The sequence below is a fragment of the Mangifera indica genome, unplaced genomic scaffold, assembly GCF_011075055.1.
Source record: "Mangifera indica cultivar Alphonso unplaced genomic scaffold, CATAS_Mindica_2.1 Un_0083, whole genome shotgun sequence".
NCBI lineage: Eukaryota > Viridiplantae > Streptophyta > Magnoliopsida > Sapindales > Anacardiaceae > Mangifera > Mangifera indica.
The window spans coordinates 1-15396 of NW_025401175.1; the positions used below are offsets into that span (position 1 = coordinate 1).

A 15396-nucleotide genomic window follows, 5' to 3' on the forward strand; every position below is an offset into this window, starting at 1 on the left:
AAACGTTTAAACTGACCATTTAGGATTAGAGCCCAACTTGAGCCAGCATTTGTTAGGGTTCGGTTTGAATCCAGTTATACAATAAATACTAATTATGATATGTCTTTATGATAAGACGTCATTATTAGTTTATAATTAAAACATATTATTAATACATATAATTTTATTAAATACATAAAGAGTGTAATCCCCTTTTTAATTGTATATTCTGTTTTATTTTTTATTCCTTCAAATTTATTTTAATATATAACTTTGTTTCAAAAAAAAAAAAACTATGATATAACTATAATTTATTAAACTTTCCTCTTCTGATTTATTATATTTACTTTTTAGTATGTACTTTAAGAAATTTAGTATATATACTTTGACAAAGGGTACTTCTGAAAAAAAATAAAAGTTTTGGGTGCATTGTACAATTTAAAAACCTTGGGTGTGTAACTATCCTCAAACTTTAAGGAGGAAATTGTAATAATCCCCTAATTTTTTTAAAAAAATCCTCCCACTATTGTAATTTAGATGACACTTTTTTTATACTTTTGTATCAGTAAAAAAAAAAAAATTTTATTCGTTGATGTGATATATACTTATAATAAATATTAATTTTGATACTAATTATTTATATTATTATATGATTGACTCTTGTTTTATCATTATTTTAAATTTTTTTAACTATATAATGATATATTATCATTAATATTTGAGTTAATAATTATTATATATACACATAATTTAGTTGTTTTTTAGCTCATAGAATACATTTTATGTTGGAAACAATTAAACATGCCAAATTGAGTTATGAGAAATTCTATAAATATTAAATTGGGTGTACCCGAATTCAAGTTTGTGATGAAGCATATTCGAATATGATGCAAGATGTTGACATTAATTGTTTCCACAACATCATTTGCCCACGTACTGTTTTCTTTTAGGAGACTTGATCTTTGTACTTTTGGTTTTATTTATGTGTTTTTTGGAGAAGAGGAAGAGTAAAACCTCTTTTATAAACAAAAATAACGTATTTTCAAATTGTAAGGGAAGTTAGTTTTAGACTTTAAATAAAAGTTCAATTGTAAAATAATATCTACATTAATTATCTTTGACAATTAAAGTAAATCAGGTAGATCGACCTGTTATGGATAGACTCAAACATAATATTTTATGTCACATCTCATATAATAAGAAAAGTATTCAACCGTTAATATAAAAGACACTTGCGTCATTTTTATTTAGTTTTAAGAATAAGTGTCCTCTAGTTGGCAATAACCCTATCACATTATTCACCCAGAAAAAACCCTATTACGTTAAATAATCTTTTATTAAATTAAAGGAGGTGATTTAATTTTTTAAAAAATATAGGACCTAAAATTAACTCCAATAAAGTTTTTATACCAAATCGGGATTCGGCGAGGGCTTTTTTTTTGTTTTTGTCTTGAACCGGGCAAAAAGCTGCTTTTGGGCCTTTTAACTCTTCGACTGGGGGTTCAAATCGGGTTAAAAAATTACCGCTGATAGAAGGGTACAATCAATATCTGAAGACCAGTCAAGGCAACATGTTGAATTTACCATTTTACCCCTACGCCTACATCATGCCAAACCTTATGTCTCAATTATAGTTTAACAATTCCAAAAATAAATAAATTTGCCATTCTAGCGCAATATATCTCACTTTTTTTTAAGGGTCAAAGGAATTTTTTTCGCTTAAGTTTTGATACGATCTTAAAATTACATTTTGTGTAGTTTAAAAAAATCTAAAATTTTATTTATAAATTTATTAAAATTAAAATTTTATGTTAGAAACAGAAATAAAATTATTATTTTATTAATAATATTAAAAATATAAAACTGATTATATTTTACCCTTTAAGTTTTAAAAACTAATATTTCACTTTTATATGAAATTTTCTAACTTTGAAAAATCACATTTCCCCCTCTCAAACCTTAAGGTTTTTTTTCTTTTTCCCTCTGGTCAATATCTCCAGTGCTGATGTCCCTCTCTACCACCCTAAATCATTAAATCTGAAGCAAATCTCTTCATCTCTGACTTTTAAGTATTGGTGCAGTAATAATTCGTTGAATTTCATAATGACATATTATCATCAAGAGTAGTATTATACATATTTATTTTTAGTATATAAATATGTATATTATTATATAATTAAGTGTCACTTTATTTTAAATTCAAAATCGTCCAATCATATGATAGCATACATAAATATATACATATTTTTATAGTTAAAATAAATATACATAATTTTATTGTATCATAAATATATAAGTAATGTTAATAATTTGATATCATTCCTTATTAATTAATACTATGATAGATTATTAACATTAATATAACAATTGTTTTACTTACTTTTTTACATCATAATTATGGGATACGATGTGATTAAATAATAAAATTGATAAATGCAATAAACAAAATCAAATAACTAAATTCGCTATGTCACACCAATTTATACAAGTAATAATACTTTAAGTAAATGATTGAGTATTAATGAATATAGATAAAAACGACGCATTATTATATGATTTTAAAGTAAATTATTAGATTATCTAATCATATGATGACACGTCAATTTATTTTTACTGATAATACTCATTGTTTGTACATTTAAAATCACTCGTTCTTCATAATTAAAATAAATTTTATGCATGAAAATGTAATATAAATACCCAAAGTCTTGGTTGTTTTTTAAAAGAGTAATACTATGTATATATATATTTTATATATAATTTAAATATATATATTATGTGTCATCAAATAATTTGATGTTATTTTATTTTTAATTTAAAATTATTTAATTATATAATGATATATTATTTATATACCCAAAGTATATATTAAAACCATTTACACGTAGTTTTATTGTTTTTAAAAATACAAGCCTTTGGCCCGACAAAAAGAAAGGGGTTTTTAATACTTTATTTATTGTTGGTTGAATGGTAAGGGATTTGTGTTTTTTTTTTTTTTTTAACACTTTATTTATGTGGCCTTGATGTAATTTTTTAGAGGCTTATTTGTAACTTCATATTGATTATCCGTAATTTTTAGGATTGGGTTTAAGTCAAGCTATCTAAGCTTAAATTAGAGTTTAAATCGAAGAAGTCAAATTCGAATCAAAGATTAGGCTAGTTTTATAAACAAATCGAGTTTGAATATATTTGAATATTCAAGTTTGATCTGTCTCGAATCTAATACAAAATTAACTTTTTTAGTCGAGTTTGGGTCCTAAGTTATCAATCTCAAACTAAGTTTTTTTTAATTTAATTTGATCTTGTGTTGGGCATTGTTTGGGTCTAACATTGATAAAATCTAACCTTAGTAATTTCCTACATGGTCATAATAAATTTAGAATTTCATAATATACCTAATTGGACGAGTTACTTTTCCATCACAAATAAGGTTCGTACTATGGTTACTTATATATTTGCTTTCGAGTTTTATATAAACAATAAATCTCACATTTTTTAAAAGAGTAAAACTATATGTACTAATAATAAATGTTAAATCTCAAAAGTTAACGAAATTGATGAAGTACTAAACTTTCAACAAAACATACGTAACAAGACTAAAAAAAGAGAGGCATATTGAACTTGTGGGCAAATGCTCTCTATGCCTTTCACTTTTGAGTTATGATGGCCCAAAGATGAATGAATAATTTATAACTTTACAAATGATACCATTAGGAGTGGATTCAAGTTCAGTCAAATCCGAACTGTAAACAAGACAAGTTAGGTTGAAATTTAAAAAATAACTCAAATTTGATAAATTGACAATGAAATCATTAAAAAAGCCATAAAAAAATGTTAGAGAAGAAGAGTGATTATCAAAAATAATGATAAAGATGAATCATTGGAAAAGTTGTTAAGAAACGAGAAGGGTCACCAAAGAATATGAAAAACTATAGAAGAAGATAAATTTATTAACAACTTTCCAACGATTCATTGGATTCAAGTCCACCCAACTGAATCTTAATATAGGGCTATCCTCAAGGTTGTTTTGAGTCAAAACTGAATCGACTCAGTTCAATTTCAATTTTATATATTATATGTACAAATAATAAATACAAATAAATTAATATATTATCATATAATTTAATAATTTAACTTTTTATTTTAACTTTAATTTAAAATTTTTTCGATCACATATTTATACACCAATTTACATACCCATTAATATCCGCCGTTTGTACGTGACTTTTTTCTCTCATCTAGAAACATAATTTAGTTAGTTTCTAATTTCATTTTGACAAACATATATTCAGTCAAATCGAATGGTTTTATTTTTCAAAATAATTGACTTTTTTTTTCTATGTTTCAAAATAGTCCAAATTCCTAATTACATTTTTATGATCAATTATATACTTGACCTATACCTTATTATCTATATTTATATATGACTTTCATATTTAATTTACAAATCTTATTTTTAATGTCATGCATTTTTTCATAAACAACAAAAAAAAATATTACCTCTGCTACCGCAAAATATGTGTAAATTATCAATAATATATTATTATATAATTAGGTAACATATATGACATATCACGATAACAAATTTTTATTCAATAACATGGGTCTTTTCTTTATTATTATACGTTTTTAAAGTGTCATAATCCTTACGGATCTCTTATTAAAGGGGTAGGTATGAAAAAAAGAAAAAAAAACAAGAACAACCCGATAGAAAATTCGTTTTGAAAAATGAATTTAAAGGACATGAACACGTTAGAGTAGGTCAAATTGATGACCAAATTTTGGTCCAAAATTGTTTGCCGGCTGAAAAGAAATTGAATGGTTTATATGAATGGTGCGTGTACCATAGTCAATTCAGAACCAACTGTATAAATTTGGTCAAGAGGCCATCGATCTTGACATGTTGAACACAATAAAAATGCATGCCCATTTATTTTATAAATAATGTTCAATATCAAGCAATTCCCGACTGATCCTTTCCTATTTTGATTCTTTTTACTCTCAAAATAATTTGAGCTTCACTTCTTTCTTCGATTTCCATGGCCTTTTTCTCCAACATCTTCGATTGTTTTTCTGAGCCATCTCCATCCAAACAAAGTGAGTGTGTTTGCAACGGAGACGTTTGTATGATTAAAACCAACAAGGACTTCGGAGAAAAATCGTCGAAAAGCAAGCGAAAACAGGGTTTCCGGATTCCGTTTTCCAGCCTTTCACCGAAGAGAGGTTGATGCAAGTACAATGGGTCATAGGAGCTGCTTGGAAAGGTAGAGAAACAAGGAAGATCCGGGGGGTACTCTGAGATCAACCGGCATACTTCTACTTCACCGAATTGTTAGTGTTACTATTTGTATACGTATAAATTAGTCATGACAATGAATATTGTATAAGACATCTCCTATAACAAAAGAAAGTTCGACATCGTCAAGGTTAATGATATGAATATCAAACGGTGTAGGTTTACCGGTGATGTGTGGACCGGAATAGTTGAATAATCATTATTATTTTCAGATAGGAGATTTGTATGTCGAATATGTTGTAGCAGAGCCAGCTCTGAAAGTAGGCCATGGAAATGAAATTAGACAAATCTACTACTAGTACATGATGTATGGTATTACTTATTTCTATGGAAGTTGCTAAGGATTCTTAACCGCAACAGTTATACGATTTATTCAAGGCGCAAATCCAATCCGAATTGATTTGGATCAAATCCACAACTTGACTCCAACAAATTAATCTCAAAATAAATCTCCAACTGGATAACTAGACTCTAAATAAATCTGTTTGTTTTCTACAAATATTGTTCATCCAACCGATGATACTGTTTACACATTCGATGACAGTGCTCACCATGTCAATAACCCACCAATGATATTACACATCAACTTGAATGAGCTCTCAAGCTGGCATAGATGTCGGCTTAAATCAAATCTATCCCTAATCTAGCCTTTAAACAAATTATCAAAATCCATCCAAGAGATCCAGCAACCAGAGTAGGTGAAGCGGTATCATCAATGCAATTTTGTTGAAGGGCATAAAATACAACTACATTCTAGCCAATAATAATTCTAGTACACCTGTAACCTTATTTACAAGGCACCCATCAAAGAGGTTCAAAGATCAACAGCTTCTAATCAATTGGGCAACAATCATTGAAACAATATCTTCACTTGGCTCAACTCTCTCTTCCAACCATTTGACCCTAGCTCCCTGGGAATATTCAGATAAAATTTAGGGCAATTCCATTTTCCATGCCAGTGATTCTTGTTAGGAAAAGATGACAGAAAAAATAAGAAGCTCTATTCAAAATTTTCCTCCCTTAAAAATTCACCTTGAATGATTCAATATTCTGCAACTTCTAAAAATGGCTTGAGTCGAGGAAGCAATCCGACATCCCCAACTTATTTCATCCACTTCTGAACCTAAAACTTTTCAACTCTAAGTTCCGAGATAGGCCACATTTATGCCAGATCATAAGGAATTGACATTCTTACAAGTTCGCGATGTTGCCAAAAATTACCTTCTGACTCTTCCCTGAGTCTCCAATTGCAGAAAAGCCAACACATACTCAAAGCTGCAAAGCCAGGTCTGGCTGCTGCGGGTCAACGAGAACACCAGAAGACTGTTTTGCTGGAGATCCGGGAGAGTGGAAACCAATGTTCAAGTCAGGAGGAAGTGCTTCCTGTTTCTGTCTTGGTTGGGAGTGTGGACTAAGGCCTTGCCAAGGGGTCTGAACCTGGAACCTAGATAGATCATGAGTTACTACTTGAGGGAAAACCATGGGTCTACTTTGGAACTGAGCTTCATTTACTACACGAACAGGTTGTGGTACAAATGCCTGGGGTGGAAAACTGTTCTTCTCTGACTGAAACTGCATACCTATAGAATGAGGGAATTCCCCTCGAACTCGAGAAATTTGAGTATGGAATTCACGAGTTGGGTTGTATAATGACTCAGCCAAGATCTGATTTCTGGGAGAACTAGAATTTTCAGTTGGTGGTCTGAACCCCCCAGCTCCTATAGACATCCATGCACGGGCAGCTGCAGCTGCAGCGTTGTTTGAATCATCTCTTCTTACAAATGGAACCGAAGGCATAATAGGTGGAGTATTAGATGGGGCCTGATTTGAAGAATTCTGCTGCTTTTGAGCCTTCTCATTTAAGATTTTCATCAACTGAACTGGATCATTGACGCTTTGCTCCTGTCCATAGGGCAAGTACGAAGCTGCCCTGGCCGTCTGAACATTATCAGAAGCTGGACTAAGCACTCTAGCATTCCCGGAATTGCTTGTCACTTTTCCATTGGGCAATCCTCCACTACCAACTCCATTGCTAGTAATGTGCTTTGGAGGTAAAGGCTGCATCAGATTCATATTCCTTGCCACCATCTCATTTGGCCTAGAAGCTACCATTTCTATTTTCTTTGTAAACTGTTTTGCAGCAACAAGATCACCATTATTCTGGCTACCAGAGGGAGGCAAATTCAATTCAACTTGCTTTGAGACCTTATTCTCAGGCTCAGTATAAGTCCTAGAAAATGGATTCTGTTGCTGAAGAACACTAGCAGGGGTACTGGGTTTTGCTTTGGGAGAAGCAAAGAATGGGGGCTTTCCTTCTGAGGATGACCCATTTGGAGGATGAAACAAAGATGAACTCCCTTCAGAAACAGGCTGACTAACATGATGTACCTTAGTAGGAACAGGGGTCTTAAAAGCTGATTCATCTTTTCGCACATCAGCAATAGACTGGTATTTTGTAAACAGGGAAGATTCTTTCTGTGAACAGGTCTCAAGCATCAATACTGGGGTCGGAAGTGGCTCATACTCTCCTACCCATCCACGACCAAACTTGTATCCTGGAGGTAGTGCTTGCTCAATCCTCTGAGAGGCAACTTTCCAAGCAACAGGACCAAGAACTGCAGCAAAACGGGCCAAGCTCCTAGCATAGGAATACTCTGCATGGAGACCAACCTGATTCAAGAAAACAAAAAATAAATTGATTGTACTGTATAGTATATAAGTATTGAAAAAAAGAGACATTGTGCGTTACATACAGCAACCAGCTGCTTGATTTCACCATCAAAAGTTGTAAATACTGAATCTGATCTGACCAAGGGTTGAGTGGATAAGTTATAAGTTGCACGACGGTTCTCATCAACCACAGATGGCTTCCTCCCCATTTTAGATAGGAGACCCTTCCCTGAAACATTGATGTGGTTATTAGGCATCCACAGTTACGAGACATGAGAAAAACCTACACAGTACTGATCTGACCTAAGATAATAACATCACAACAACAATGCTTTGGCTTCACAAACTTGGAAAACAATTAGAACCTAGTTCTAGACATGGGACGATGAAATCTCTCCCACTCAAGCAAAAATATCAACCTCCAAAATTTCAAACAACAATATAACAGAATAAAATCTCTCTAATTATCACACCTGATGACAGTTCTTCCGCCCTCTCTAAATTATTATCAACATGGGAAGAATTACCCTCTACAAGCCCATCAGTAGTACTTGGCCTCTCACAACCACCAGCTTGGAACGCAATAGTACCATTCTGAATATCTCCGGTGGTGGCAAGAGTGGCACCAGATGAGAAGTCAGATCCGACAGGTTCTGGCAAGGTCCGGCTGAAAGGAGGTTTCTTAGTTTGCTTCTTTGCCAAAATATTAAGTTTTGGTCGTTGTTCAGACCTAACATCTTTCTCTAACTTGAGCTCCTTCTCTATCTGGATCTCTTTCTCGGGCTTGAGCTCTTTCTCGGAGCGTTCAATACCAAGCCTTAACCTATGGAATTTTTTCCTTGCCAGCTCTTGAATAGTTCGTGCCTTGCAAAAATAATTGGCCCATCAGATTATTATCCAAATGAGTATGGAACTGAAGAAACAGAAGAGTGCAGCTTACCTGTCTATAATATATACTGTCTGGTGCATTGTATTGCATGGCATTTGAGCATATTAGAAAAACATCACTCTGCATTAAGGAAAACCATCTTTACGGTCCAAATATATTAACAGAATATGAAGCATAAAAGAAAGGCATCTCTAACCAAGAAATGGCTCATAAGATAAATACAACCAAGTACATGGCAAATGAATGGAATCATCAATTTCCAGAGTCAAATAATGTTAAAGATTGCTATTTGTAGCATGCAAATGTCTAATTGGTGATGTAATTTGCCACCTTAAGCAGATGGTTCCTCCAACCTTTTGCCCCTGCAGTCCCTTTCACATATTTATATATCACTCTTAAAAGGTAAAACTACAATAACCAGTCTGAAGGTCAAGTTCCACTTGAAATTTGGGCAGAATTTCCTGTCATGTATTTATCAGAGAAATGATCACCAAATTAACTTTTGCATTGATAAAATAGCAAGCAGGTATTGCCTTTGTCAGACACAAAGATGAAATGGTTCAGAATTAGTAGCAAGAAAAAGGGTTGAGTAACTAATCGGATTGCAATGGAACATGCAACGGCACCTTCATTGACAATCAGCATGAAGAACATGTTCTGGATGTCCCCTTGATATGGGACATTTTCTTTCTGACCCCAACTTTTCAACACTAATCATTAATCTCTCCCATGTAAACAGACAAATACACACACTAGCAGGGGAAATTATCATTTACAGACTCAAACATCCACAAGCACATAATAGCAAAGGTACAAAATTTTCAAATTATAATGCAAGACAAAGAGGTAACAATCATGAATATAACATGCACAAGACCAAGCATGTCTACCTTAAGGCACTGCTACAGAGTTGGCACCCCTATTAACTAAGACATCTTCATTTGAAATCAACTGAACTCAGTGACCAACGAAATCCAACCAGCCCAGAAGCAAAGATAAGCTGTCATGAAGGACCTCAAGTCCACCAAAAGAAGTATAATTCAATCATGTGCACCAGAAGAAGTATAATTCCTCAAACCAGCACATTACAATAACTGAAGCAAATACAGCATCCAACCATTGTATAGATGAACTAAACTCCATTATGACTAGGGACCTAATAGAAATAATTTCAACTTAATCTGGAAATGAAGGCAGCCTTGTATAATCGCTCTTTCTTCTTTCTTTTTCATTCCTGAGTATAATTGCTAGTTCACTAACTAAACAAACAACTTATCCCGCTTCACAATTCTACCATTCTCTTGAATCAGGGGATGGGATGTTCCTCGATGAGTCCTCCTTCATGTAGAAGCATAGTGAATTGAAGATCACATCAGATGTATAAAATAGATGAACAGTGCAGGTAAACACTAAGCACCATAATTAGCATTGCCAGTGCAACAAAAGCAAAGAATGAGCTCCAAGAGTTCAATGTGCCAAATGTTTACTATTATCAGAACACACCACCAAATTGACATTCCTGGCTCAGTGGGCATGTCTTTGCAGTGAGTTATAACAGATGACTATTCATTGATTGCAAAAGCAGCGGCACCACTAGGAATAGAAATTTCAAGAAACCAAGAAAGTCCCAACAAAGCCATCATTAATTGAGCCAAAACGCAACAAACATTGTCACAGCATTCTTAAACACACCCACTTCGGTGACAGAAGTTACACAATCCAGAACAGATCCACAAAGAAGCCCCAATCCCAAGCAAGGAAACAACTCCATGAATCCAAAAATAATGAAAGATATACACTAACCTCAAATTGATCCAAGGTAGAATATGATCCATTTCCCAGCTTCTTCCTCACAGTAGCAAAGTCCATCGGATGCTCTATCACATCATGATAATCCGGAAGCTACAAAAACAATCAATACCTCAATCTTGTATGCAAATTAAGCCTTCCAAAAGCAAACCAACATATCAAACAACACATTCCACACACCTCCTCAGGATCAACTGGCTCTGCATACACACCATATGTATCCTTCCTGCCACAATTTCACACATAGCAAACCATCAGCAACACGACATTAACACCACTAGAAACACAGAGGTAGAAAATAAACAATGAATCACCCACTTTTGCAATTTGTCCAGAATCAACTCCAATGATTTCTTATCAGTCAACGGAATCTCAGCCGGTTGATTCACCGGCGTCCCTAATAAATAAATAAAAGCCCAAGTTCAAACAAACCAACATCGAAGAAACACACAATATCTAAAAACCAACCAGAACCTCACAAACCTGAAGCCGAGTCCTGCCCTTTTGCCCTCGCTTTTCTCCCCCTCGCCTGTCCAAAACCCCACCCACACAAATAAATATTACATGACAGCGTGTGCAAATGAAAGACAACGACAGAGACAGAGACAGTGACAGCTAAAGCAGACAATACGTGAAGTACAACACACAAACAAAAAGAGAGTAACAGAACCTTTGTGCGAAAAAGAAATATAGATATAGTTGTAGATAGACATATAGAGCTGGATAGAGAGAGAAAGAGAAAGTTTAGAGAGAGAGAGAGGAGTGCGATCAGATTCTGTTGTTGTTAGTTTTTGACAGTTGACCCGACCGTTATTTATCTCTCTCAAATTCTCACACAAGTATTTTTATTATTATTTCTGAAAGCCTCAAGAGCACGACACAGTCGCCAAAATCTTGAAAAATCTCCGAGATTTCAGCTGACCTGGATTTTTTCATACGTTTAATGAAAATACAATTTTTTACCTCTTCATCATAATTATTATTATCATCGTCTTCTTCTTCACTTCCACTAAAATCACCACCGTTGATTTTCCTCTTCTTCAACGGTTTATTATCCTCTTCCTCTTCTTCGTCTTCCTCCTCCTCCGAAGTGTGTCCGCCACGAGACCGGTTGAGAGCCGGCTCAGCTGACTCGCTCTTCTGATTCAGTTTCACTACGAGCTTCAGCTTCTTCTCTCTCCTCCTCTCTTCCTCCTCCTCCTCGTCCTCCTCGTCGAAGTAATCCTCGTAGTAGTCTATGTCGTACCGCACATTTCTCCGTCTTATGCTCCGCCGGACCTCCGATTCCGGCGCCTGCGACTGAGAAAGCGGTCGCCGTGCCAGATCTGCCTTCGATGGCCTCCCTTTCTTCTTCCTTTTCACGATCTGGCCCATCTTTCTTCTCTCTCTAAGAACACAGATACTCACTCCACTATCTTTCTCTCTCTAGAACTCTCAGTCCCCCCCTCTCTCTCTCCCCCCTTTTGGCGCTGCTTCTGGCTTGGCTTTTTCGAGTGAGGGAGGCCTTTGTGAGATCCGAACGTCGGTCCGAGCCTGGTTCTGAGACGCAGAGCTGAGGCTCGGGGGCATAAAATGATTGAATTTTTCGTGTCCTGGTGTGTTGTAATAACGGCGTTAGTGGCTTCTAATGACGCCGTTAGATGCTGCCCGCTGCCCCTGTAGGGTTTGCGTGTCACTTTGCCTGATGCCCCGCTCTGTCACGTCACCTCTGCATTTTTCTTTTCTCTTTATGCGCGAGAAAGTGCATGCATCTAACAAGTGATAACCTCGCGCGTGTCTACACGCCCTAAAATATAGCCAAAACCAATAATAATAAATATATTATTAGAGATGCTTATATGCACCTGTTAGCCGACTTCATAAAGTTACATTCCTTATTATTTAAAAAATATTTAATACTAAAAATACAAAATAAATAATAAATAAATAAACTTTTTTAAAAAATCGATTGAGTTGAGACCTATATAAACAGTGATTAAATATATCACAGATTTATAATTTTTATATAAAAATAAGACTAAATAATTTCAAACATTACCATAATATCTTTAATACGACGATTTTTAAATCTATCAATTATCATCCAAAGTTAATATTTTTTATATCACTTTCAAAATTTATCATTTCTTATTATGAGATTACACCGTTATCTTATGTTTTAATGAGATCATTTATCAATAGTTATTATTAGGATAAGTATCTATATTTAGGTTTAAGTGTATTCATATTATAATTATATAAATATTTTTTTCTTATAAATATATGGTGATATAAAGTAAATAAAATAATAATTTATAATACCATTATTAACCCTAATAATAAAATAATAAATATAAATCTTTAAGTAATTAATCAAGCAGTTTTAAAGATGTGACAATTTTTGTTATATTTTGTATTCAATTACACTTAATAATATTTTCAGGGTTAACAAATGTCGGTGATTGAATTCAATTTGTATATATAGTAATTAAAAAAAAATGTTGAGTAATTGCTAGATGAATTAGAATAGAATCTTAATTAATGGATCACTAATTAACTTAGGCTTATTAATTAATAAAAAATTATGAGAAATTGATATTTGGATACTTAAAAAAAAAAATGAAATTTGGAGACAGGAGGCTTTGGTCTAATTATGAGAGTTGTATTGGGAACGGAAAAGGTAGCCCACGCTCCTCAAAGCGAGTGAAAAAAAGATTTTCAAATTTTCAACAAAGTATGAGAGAGGCTGCCGTGACTTCATGTCCAAGCTCTAGAGTCCAAATGGAGACTTTGACTAAACTACCCACTAAATATAGCTTCCTTCGCGGCTTTGTAAAGGGTTACCTAGTCATTTAGTTTAACTTTTAGGGCCTTTGGTTTATGTGCACAAATCCTTTACTTTTCGGTGCCCACATTCAACATATCACACAGATTAATCATAGCCGTCAAAATCAAAATGATCATGTAATCAACGCCTATGATGATATTTGGTTCATCAGAATCGCAGTGATTTTAAACTAATCAGGCGGTGACACAACGCTGACGCTTAAAACTTGTTTAAAATTTTTTAATCCAGCGAAAATATGTTAAGGCATAGGGTAATTATGCTAATTACTGACAAGGCCAAAGGTTTTTTCATAGGCCCAAAAAACCCTGATACGTTTAGATTTTCATTTCAACACCCTCTAATTTTAGAAATGTTACACTAATTCTCTTCCTTCTTCTTTTTTTTTTTTTTCTTATTTGTGGTATGTACTGATCAATTTCAAAAATATTATCAATTCAATTTTTAAATTTACATCATTCCATTCTTTAAAAAAATATATTGCCTCTTGTTAATACAAAAATTTGTACTAATAAATGCATAAAATTTTAAGTATAATTTTATACAAAATTTGAAATTGAGGTGTAATTATATGTAAAATATTACAAGGATAAGGATATTTTCTAACACCGTTTGGCTTATGATATGGTGTGCTATTTACATCTCTGTTGTCAATAATATATTATATATATTTATATTATTATATAATTAAATAATTTTAAATTAAAAATAAAATAAAATTTAATTATATATGTGTTTATTTTTGTATTTAAAGTAAAGTAAATACGTATGCTCATAATTATATATAAAGGGTGTTTATGTCAAAAAATAAAATACAAGGGGTTCTTGAGGGAAAAGAAGAAGGAAGCAGGTAAAAATCAGGAACTGTTGGCTCCTGAAATTCAGCTCCTTAGGGGCCCACGAAAACGTGGGGGCAGAGGAAGAAGGTGAGGGAGTGGGCCCCCACGAAAGGTGTGTTTATGGGTGGACCCGGAAGTTGGTAATGGAAATTATGATGATGACTTGGATCAAATGAACAGTAACATAAAACATGTTAGAAGACGAGACAAGTGAGGGGAAGAATAAATGGTGGCCGTTGGATTCCAGTGATTTTGATGGCGACCGAAACTTGTAGCCAATCACATAACATTCTTTGATTTCGATTTATAGTTAAAAGACCTGATTAATTGGCCTAGGTCCAAGAAATCCAGTGAGAAGTTCATAATTATTCTGTAAATGAATTGAATTAATATATCAATCGAAAATCAAATATAAAAATATGTCATTTGAAAATTAGATTTTACTTTGGTTATTAGATTGTCTTATTTTTTAAACTAAATTAATAAATCGAATTAATATTCCAAATTTTGAATAAAAATAATATTTGAGTGATATTTTATAATTATATTCAAAATTAGTTAATCAAAATTTTAGTTCAAAAATATTTATTTTTTATTTAGTTTTTAATTATTTAATTTATAAATCAATTTAATTTCGATTTATGCTTTTTGTTAAACCAAAAGGTTGGTTTGGTTAAAAAAAATCTTAAATTAATTTAATTAATCCAATTTGAATACATCTAAATATACAAATAGATCGTTTGTGAGTTTATACCCTATATACTTAAACATTATTTTGAAAGACGAACTATACTGATTGGTTTTTTTTTTTTTTGATAAATCAAATTAATCAGTTTAATAAAAAATATATATATCAAATTTGATTTAGGTCATAACTAATACCTATTTTAACCAATGAATTAGATTGGCTTAGAGTTAAAATTGGTAAATGGTATCAAAATACATTTCAGCTTTTAAAATCGATCGTCATGCTAACATCACGTGGTTATAACTTACTTTAAAATTTAATTATAGCATGTCAACATTATTGTTTCGGTTAGTCAAATAGTTGACCCATAGGCTAACACTTTGAAAAATATTGCTTGTATGT

The 15396-nt window shown here is 32.9% G+C and overlaps 1 protein-coding gene across 2 annotated transcripts; it reads right to left on the minus strand.

The window, feature by feature from the left end:
• Nucleotides 1-5714: 5714 nt before the first annotated feature.
• LOC123207501 lies at nucleotides 5715-12187 on the minus strand. Of its 2 annotated transcripts, XR_006500371.1 has the most exons (10): nucleotides 11607-12187; nucleotides 11127-11172; nucleotides 10962-11040; nucleotides 10824-10869; nucleotides 10638-10736; nucleotides 8886-8954; nucleotides 8419-8809; nucleotides 8029-8174; nucleotides 6308-7945; nucleotides 5715-6186 (listed from the first exon to the last, which is right to left on the minus strand). XR_006500371.1 is itself a non-coding variant. In XM_044624981.1 (9 exons), exons 1-9 carry the CDS (start codon nucleotides 12015-12017, stop codon nucleotides 6545-6547), a joined length of 2688 nt encoding a protein of 895 aa, XP_044480916.1. In that variant the 5' UTR covers nucleotides 12018-12187; the 3' UTR covers nucleotides 5715-6544. The 2 variants fall into 2 exon arrangements, 1 of the variants encoding a protein (XP_044480916.1); XM_044624981.1 differs by having other exon boundaries at nucleotides 5715-7945.
• Nucleotides 12188-15396: the final 3209 nt, after the last annotated feature.

Bases quoted from the DNA above. Each gene is read 5' to 3' on its own strand.
- LOC123207501 (XM_044624981.1), bottom strand. From the start codon at position 12,017: ATGGGCCAGATCGTGAAAAGGAAGAAGAAAGGGAGGCCATCGAAGGCA. The intron at 10,870-10,961 runs GTGGGTGATTCA...AAATTGTGGCAG, and splicing joins ATTCTGGACAAATTGCAAAA to GAAGGATACATATGGTGTGT. The intron at 7,946-8,028 runs GTATGTAACGCA...TTCTTGAATCAG, and splicing joins AAATCAAGCAGCTGGTTGCT to GTTGGTCTCCATGCAGAGTA.